General features: G+C 36.6%; 1 protein-coding gene across 1 annotated transcript in view; it reads left to right on the plus strand.

Annotated features, from left to right (window-relative positions):
• STXBP5L (syntaxin binding protein 5 like) overlaps positions 1 to 4631 on the plus strand; it is a 285098-nt gene extending 280467 nt beyond the window's left edge. The window contains 3 exon segments of the mRNA XM_032480092.1: positions 1678 to 1789; positions 3430 to 3650; positions 4231 to 4631. Of these exon segments, the coding sequence (XP_032335983.1) occupies positions 1678 to 1789; positions 3430 to 3650; positions 4231 to 4272 (375 nt within the window). The 3' untranslated portion in view covers positions 4273 to 4631.
• The last annotated feature ends 4730 nt before the right edge of the window (positions 4632 to 9361 follow it).

The following is a 9361-nucleotide window of genomic DNA, read 5'->3' on the forward strand; positions in this document are numbered from 1 at the left end:
GAGTTTTTACTATATGCCTGGTACCTGGTTGGGCTCTCAGAACACAATAATAAACAAGATACAAGTCCCTTCCTGCTAGTGTGGAGGGAGAGATAAGTAAACAGACAACCACAATACTCTGTGGAAAATGCTGTCTATGTACGGTTGTGCCAGTGCTGGGGAGACATGTAAGAGGGGCACCTGGGTTAATGGAACAAAAGGGAAAGGGTAATGAGAAAAGAATTATGAAAGATGACTTGGAGTTATCCATGGGAATGAATGGCTGGAGATGGAAAAGATAATAATATTCTTGACAAAACAGTGGCATGAGGAAGCCACGGGGTTCAGGAAACCACCAACAAAGTGCAGAGTCGGGAAGTCAACAGAATGAAGGGATGGTGCTGGAGTATTAGTCAAGACTAGATCTTGGAGCACCTTGTGAGCTCCTTAAGGAATCTGGCACTTAACCCCAGGGTAATAGGAAGTCAATAAAAAGGTTTAGCAAATTTGCCTATTAAAACTAATATTCTTGTTGCAGTATGGCAATTGATTTTGAGGAATTAAGACTAAAGGTAAGGAGAACAATTCGGAGCCTTTTAAAAATAACGCCAAGAATAATAGTGGCTTGAGCAGCCAACATTGAGGATAGAGAAAAGTTAGCAGATTCAATGGCTGTAAAGTGTAATCATTTGGATTGGAGAGTTACTAGATGTAGAAGTGAGGGAAGGAAAGGGATTAATAATTATTCCTATGTTTCTGGGTTGGAGAACTAAGTAGATGGTGCAGCTGTTTTCAAAGAGAAGGGACTCAGGAGGAGGAGCACAGGTCTCGGGAGTGGAGGTGAGGGGCAGGTGATGAAAAGAGTCATGCTGCAAGTTCACAGATAAACTTGTATTAGGTCACAGATCTCCCGACTTTGGGTTGAACTGAAGTTACTTCCTCTAAATCAATCATTCTCAAATTCTGGTCTGCTTTAGAAAGACTAAAACAAGTTAAAGCTTTTTTTACAGCAAGTTAAAAGTTAGAAAAAGTAAAAGCAAGTTAAAAATACAGATAACCAGAGCACATATATGTAGATGCTAATTTAGTATGTGGAATAACATGTGAGCATCTGTATTTCTAACAAGATATTTCTCCAGTCATTCTACATCACATTGAATATTGAGAGTGGTTGTACCATGGAGTGGTTGCCTATTTTGACTCATTTAAGTTTTCTTGAGTTATTTCATAATTTTGTACATGATATAAAAATAAATCCAACCTTCCTCTACATACCACCAAAGGCTTCCTATTTCATAAAGCAGTCCATGCTTGGTTCAGGAAAGGGAACTAGTACAGGAAAGAGGCTATGGTAATTGAAAAAGGATCAGAAGTCAATATTGGAAATCATTGGTCAGGTGTAAATTAATCCTAGGGTGAATATTAGCTCCCCATGTTTTCTAATTGTAGAAGGGAGAAGAGAAGAGGGCAGAAAAATCAAAATTTTAGGATGTCAGTTCCCAGAGAAGGGAAGGGAAAGGAAGGAGGTGGAGAAAGAAATGCCAGAGATAGAACTGGAAGCAAAGCAAAAATCACCAGGAAAACTATGGAGAGCAGACTGCCTTTTCATGATATGCTCTAACATGCCACAGTGTTATCTTTTGATCTGTTAATTTATTTTTAGTTAGTCTAATGCTTTTTTCTTTGCATTTGATATAGGACATGCTAGGAGATTTGTTTACTCCCATAGAGACACCAGAAGCTCAAAACAGAGGCTTTCTCAAAGGATTGTTTGGTGGAAGTGGACAAACATTTGACAGAGAAGAACTCTGTGAGTAAACTTATCACAAAAGAGAAGACCTATTTCTGTGTGTTTGTGTAACTTAATGTAATATGTAATCTCAAATACTAGCCTAGGGTTTTGCTTCTATACCATGAAAATTATTTCTGTTTACCAAACATGAATAAAACTGGTCACTTCATATGAGGAAACAGTTTAACAAAACCAGTATATGCAAGTCATACAAATAATGAGTAAAAAGCTAATAAAAGTGTCATTTGCAGGTGCATTATACCTGCAAGAGCAGGGTGAATTCACGTGGCTACTAAAATCTGAAAAAAATTATTTTTGAATCTGCCTGCCTTTAACTACTGTTTGGAAACAGATTCTTTATTCAGAACGCAAGAATTAATTAGTTTAAATGATCTATCAGTGAGACTCTGATGAACAATAATCAAAAAGCAGTAGAAAGATACTAGAGAACATTTTTAGAGAGAAATTAAGAATATATTTTCCAGAATATCTCACCCACCAATTGGTCTTATAATCAAAACTCCGTTTCATTTGAAGCTTTAACTATGCACAAGATCTAGATGCCTCCATATGATGGAATATTATTCAGCCATAAAAATGAAGTTTGATACATGCTACAACATGGATGAACCTTGAAAACACGCTAAATTAAAGAAGAAAGACAAAAAAGCCACATGATTCCTTTTATGTGAAACATTCAGAATAGACAAATCCTAGAGACAGCAAATAGATTAGTAGTTTCCAGGGACTGGGGCAAGGAGGAACTAGAGGGGAACTGTTAATGTGTACAGAGTTTCTTTTTGGGGTGATGAAAATGTTCTAAAATTTAATAGTGGTGATAGTTACACAACTCTAGGAATACACTAAAAACCACTGAATTGTACACTTTAAAAGGATGAATTTTATAGTATGTAAATTTTCTCTCAATAAGGCTCCTATTAAAAAAAAAAACTGGTTTACATTCCATCCCTAATGTTACATCCTTGGGGATGCTCACTAAATTTTTTACCAAGACAGCTGTTTTTCAGTTTTAAAAAATTACTTCATTAAAATTAAGTGAAATTGAGCTATGTAAATGATGGAAAAATTTAGTCTTTTATAAAGTAATAAAAGTTCAGCATATGTATATTAATGTCCATCATGCACATACCCCATTCTCTAGTATTTACACACACACACACACACACACACACACATTTTAAAAAACAACTGAGGCCTACAAAGGCTGCTAGCAAGATGAACGGGGAAGGTTGGAATGCCAATTGGGCAGAAATTTAAATATATGATTAAGCTTGAGATTGGAACGGACCCTAATATGGCTTAAATATGAAGTTAAATATGGGGTTAAATATGAGATCACAATAAAATTGTGAGCATCCCAATTTAGCAACATCAAGAAATGCAGTTATGCCAGGTTGTATGGAAGACACACACACACACACAAAGGCATATGGTAACAATCTCTCTCAGTCTCTTTCATAGGTATTTTTCTTGGTTAAGTGCTAACATCTCCAAATGCATATCTATGATAGGAACGAATATGTCTTTTCATGAGAATTATGCTAGTGTAATTTAATATAAGTACTTTGGTGGTAAACAACCATAATTACTTGAATTACTGACAAAATGTTTTAAACCACTATGGCTTGAATTCCCAGTTGGGGAAGCTTCAGCAGGAAAAGCATCCCGCAGCCTCGCACAGCACATTCCTGGACCAGGTGGTATAGAAGGGATGAAAGGCGCTGCTGGAGGGGTGATGGGAGAGCTGACTCGTGCAAGGATCGCACTTGACGAGAGAGGACAGAGACTAGGAGAGCTGGAAGAGAAAACTGCAGGCATGATGACCAGTGCAGAAGCATTTTCCAAACATGCACATGAGGTAAACTGCCTGAGTAAATATAGGCACCTTCATACAGTGGTAACTGTAAATATTTAGGTCCTGCACAAGAAAAGCTAAACAGAGATGCCACTGTAAATAACCCTGTGTGAGAGCCAAGGTAACTGGGATCTTGTCCTAAGTATTAAAATCTCCCCCAGTATTTGGGAGAAAAAGGTTTTTAAAAAATTCTGTCATACATTGATACTTCTGAGCCTTAAGGGATGATTTAAAAGAAACTTATCATTGATTCTGATACACTGGGTCTATACTGTGCATTAACTGCTGAAAAGGTACTCAGATTGATTATGTGATCCCCCAGCAAGGTGTGAGGGGCAGTAGAGGCTGGGATGCACATTCCTTTTTGTGTCAATCATTAAAAATCATTTCCTGTCAGCCAAATCTTTACAGCTGGATTGGTTTTTTAAAAAATCTTTTTATAGGCACTTTATTTCACACAAAAAAGGGAAGTTTTAGAAGTTTTGAGATTTAGATATGCATGACTAGCTCAACAGGAACTCTCTTTGATTAGCACTATTAAAGATTTTTTTAACATCTTATGGTGACTATTTTTTCTTTGCAGTTAATGCTGAAATATAAGGATAAGAAATGGTACCAATTCTAAACTTCTAAAGAAGCTATGACTGCTTTGAGAAACCATTATTCAGGGAAACCAAATTTATTCCCAGCATCACTATTCAACTGCTAGAAGCCAGTTTCTTCAACAAAATGTTCCATTACAGTCCATCTGAAGTTATCATAAGGGAGACTTATCAGAGACACTGTTCGACCCAAAGGCTGGAACCCTGGTTAAAATCCCAAGATATGGCTGAATTTGCCTTTTCCCACGTGGAATGGAGCTATCATCTTGGCATGTCGTTTGCTAAGGATTTACATTTAGGAACTATGGGGAGTCCTTCTGATATTAAAAAAAAAAAAAAATCCTGTACAAACAAAAGCATTAATGCACTTAATGAAAAAAAATTTGCATGATAAATTAACATCTTAAGAGGAAAAGAAAAAAAGCATGTTGTGACAGTAGAAAAAAAGATTTATGGTAAACTATTTTTATAAATTGGGCCACACCTGACAATTTAAAAAATGTGCATTAGAAGAGTATCAGTGCATTTCAAAAACATTTGCCATACCCATCTGAAAAAGAAAACAAAACCAGAGTTTTCTTCTCATCTATAACTTTCATTATACTAGGACATTACTGAATTCTTATGGCAAGTCTGATTAACATTCCCGTCTCTCCATAATATTTTACATCATTCACAGTCCTTGGTCATAATCAAGTACTGCCAGTACAGTAAATTATTCCTAACACAATTATTTACATTTCTGTCACCTTCAGAACAAGTTGCTATTTTTAGTCACAAACAATGCTGGGTTGGGTCACCTCAAAGCATTTTTTCAGCCTGGCTTATACTCCGCAGGGGAGCTGACAATAGGTTTGGGGAAACTAGGCTACAGGAACAATGCAGTTAGCTTTGAGAACTGATTTCACACACTCTGGTTTCAGTTTCTAAAGGGATATATTTTTAATGCTCCATTTGTATCCTTGTCTGCCAATTACACAGTATATTACTGTTTAAACCTAGTGGGGTCTTCAATTCAAAGGTGCTCTTGCAGCCTGACACTCAGAGACCAAACTGGTCATTCTTTTCAGTCTGATTCAGTAAAACCTCAGTTAATGTTTTAGGAAAGGGATTCTGATATTTCTGATTAACAAGGGCTTTCATTAGAAAATACTTTTGGTTCAATACCTATTATTGAAAATCTTACAAAATATGGTGTTTTTACTGTCTGGGCTTTAGTCACCATTATGGACAACAGAAATATGTAGAGAGCTTAATGATACAAAATCAGTCATTTTGTCACTCATTAGGCTAAGTAACATCAGCCACAGGATTATGTCAACAGACGCCAAACACCTATTCCGTATTAACAGTTCTTTTAAAAATATAATAAAGAATTTTAACATGATAAAAGGTATCTACAAAAGACAACAGAGAACTAGTAGAGGCAAACAAAATAAAGACACTAGTATCATTATTTAATGATTCTGGAAGTCAAGTCATAGGAAATGAATATAAGCAGATTCTGGGACCCATCCTATAATATATATGTTTCCTTCAAAAAGAAACCTTTTTAAGAAAATTAATGGATTTGGCTTATTGAATTTTTATTATTCAAGGTCTTACCAGATTTGCATTTGTGTTTCTAAGAATTTACCATTTTCCTGAAATCCAGGTTATTTTAATAGCCAAAAATAGTATTTCTGCTTGTTTTTTTTCAGTTTTTTTATTTTTAGTGAAATTGTTTTAGTGAAACTGTTTGAACATACCTTTAAATGTTCTCAGTAATTTTGAGATGAGCAAATTAATCTTTAGGAAGAGATGATGGAAACAGTCGGAAAATATATACCAGGAAAGCATTTCTCAGAGTCCTTGAATTCTCTTGATTTCTCAAAAAAAGCCTCTCCACAAATCTCTCCAGACTCCTGTGAACAGCCTTAGGGTAAAAGAACCTGACTTGGAAATACAAATATGATATATTAAATTATACAGTAAAATATTAAACTTGAGACCAGGATTTAGAAAACGCTGGTAGCCAAACTGCAGTGCACTATTTGTACCATCAGTTTCAAGAACCCAGTTTTCTGATTTTCTGAACAGATACTTTTCTATATTAAAAAAATTTTTTTAAAAACTCAAAGAGTATAATAATTTATTTTAGGAACAATGAAATTCAGCCCAAAGTGGCATCAAATTCAGTAAATATCTCTAAAGCCCCAATAAAATTCGCTTTAACATCCCTGGCCTCTATACAGTGGATGTAAACAGCAACCACCCTCCCCCACTCCGCCCACCCCAGTAATGACAATCAAAACTGTCTCCAGCCATTGCCAAAATTGCTCCTGGTTGAAAGCCACTGTTCCATATCATTTGAAGAGAGACTAAGTTTGAATATGTAATATGTCCTGTATAAAATTAAACATCAAAAGTGCACAGTGACAAATTATTGTACCCAAAATTACATGCTTGGTTCATGTGCAATAAAATACTATTTTGGAGAAAAGCTTACATGAAATCAGTGAAAAATAACAACTCCTAGAATACTTTAAAGCATACAGGAAAAATACCAAAAAGGATAAGGTAGCATTTCACAGAAGTGCTTAAAACTCTGGCTTTAATGAATAGATTAAAAATGTATAATTAGCACATCAACTGGAAGTAAACAGGTGCTTCTGAAATGCTTGGAAAGAACAGGTTCTTTTAAGTAGTTTAAATATGTCTTTCAATATTGTTTTTATAAACCCTTTCATAAGGTAAGGGTAACTTCATCCCACAAACTCCTGATTAGTGGAATACAAATTAATGAGGTTTTACTGTATGAAAATTATTTTTATAATTCAAGGAGATAGCAATAACAAGAATCTAATGTGGATGTGATTTTTCTCTTTGAATATTTCCGTTCTGTTGCACTGACTTTAGCAGACACACAAACACTCATACACACCACCACCACCACCACCACCACCATCTTATCATCATCATCTTTGGAAAATGAGTACTGTTGATCCATGTAATTTTTTACATCTCTCTTCTCTACTATTTAAATGTCTTGCCTCTGCACTCCTAACTTGGACAATGACAGAGAAAATGACTCTGAGCCTTAGTTGTCATCAAAATTACATGTTAATGTGGCATCAGACGATAAAGCTTGCAAACCACAGCCTGTACAAGTTTACCTTATCTCCTTATGACCCCTTAAAGAGATGAACCCTTCTTAGTGTCCCAGGAGAAAATGGGCCTTTGCCTTCTTTCATCAGTGAGAAGCTAGAAGTATTTGTTTCCCTGGTTCTAATAATATGAGCAATAATCCTTACCAAGAAATCTTTTGGAGGGAGGATGATTTATCATTCATTTTAATCCCCTACAAAAGCAGTACTACTGACTCTGCTTCCTACATTTCACCAAGACCCAGACATAGTGCCCCCATCATCATCAAGGTCATTGTCGGACTAACTTTGGAAACATGGTGACAGAACTGACTGAGATGTTTTCTGATAATTCAGTCATAGAGCTAATTTTTCAAATCTTTCATATAGCTCTTAAACGATTCTCAATAAATCAGAATCCAGCTCTCCATTCCTCAAAGTTCTTAAGGGATTGTAAAAGAAGTCCCTTTTAATGTGAACCGTGTGTTCAATTTTAAAAGTATCATCTATCTGTTATCTTCATTAAGGGATCACCATCGATTTGAGAAAGGAAAAGGAAAATAAATATTATGCCCAAGGTTGGTTAAAGAAGATTAAGATTAGTTCTTTGAGATACTTGGTTTTTAAATGTTGGCAGAAGGGGAAAATGAAGCAGACATAGAATAAAAGTCCTCTCCTTGGTTTAGGATCTTCGGGACAACCCAGGGGTACATCTGTGGGATTACAGCCTAGCCCTGTGGGAAGACATTGTAACTTGACCACTTTTGTTCAAAAAGGGCAATGCCTAAAGGAGTCAGACGTTCCTGACAGGCCTTGCTCTCTGCATCAGGAGAAACATAGTAGCCTGCACAGCTTCTTCACCTCTGTCCTCTGAGGCCAGAATCCCACTTCTGACCAGTTACTGTTTCACATACACACTGCTCCAGGTGCTAGAAGTACTTGCCAGTAAGTCATGTATTTGGATTGCACCATTCCAGGGAGCATAGTTGTAGAAATTTGTTGTATATATTTGCAGACAACTAGCCCTGAAAGGACAAAATGCAGAGTAAGTAGGGTGTGACTTAGGAAAGAAGTACCAATTTGGTACAAGAGGGCTGGGGTAGAGCAGGACACAGGAGCCAGAGTGCAATGGAAGAAACTTCGATGAGGAACGGAGATACAGCTGACCTGTATACATTTATGTAGGGAAGTGATTCTCAGCTCTGGCTGTACATAAGAAATCACCTAAGGAGCTTCTAAAATTCCCAATTACATCAAAATCTTTCAGAGTTGGAACCAAACATCATTTTTGAAAGCCCCCAAGATGGTTCCAATGTCCAGCCAAGGTTGGTATCTCTACTAAGGAAGACACATTTGTCTACCCTGGCCAGCATGTAAGCCCCACCCCTGCAGGGTCAAGGAAGGCAAGATATTGGAGATGCAGTATTGGCTGAATTGATACTTATTCTGTGTTACAACCCAAGACAAATGTTCTGTACAAATTTCTGACCAGGCAGTGTCCCATTAACTGTTAATAACACTGTCTTTGCGATTTTCTCCTATGTGACTTGGCCATTAATTATTCCAATTCAAACATCTAGGTTTTGATTGCCTCATACATGTGACATCGTATGACACCAGAGATATCAAAAGAAATTCAACAGCATGTAAGGCTAAGTGGAAAACTAATTCTCAATAGTTAGATAATAGAAATTCTCAATCACTTACTAAGTCAGGTCCAAATTTATTGTTCATTCTTCTTTTGGAGGAGATATGGGTACCAGGTACCTGTTCTGCTATAGATATACTTTACTGGACTTGATCATAGCAAGAAGGGAGAACAACTCTTCCTTTGTGATTGTCATCTTAGCTCCCAGGGCCACTTGGATTTATTTTCTTAGTCACTGGGTATGTGCTTAAAGGGAGAATAATTTCTATAACTCACTATGGCCTCCAGGGCCCTGAAAGAGCGCTTTCACTTTCAGAAAGGAAGAGTCAGCCTATCCAA

This window comes from Camelus ferus, chromosome 1 (genome assembly GCF_009834535.1).
Source record: "Camelus ferus isolate YT-003-E chromosome 1, BCGSAC_Cfer_1.0, whole genome shotgun sequence".
Taxonomy (NCBI): Eukaryota; Metazoa; Chordata; class Mammalia; order Artiodactyla; family Camelidae; genus Camelus; species Camelus ferus.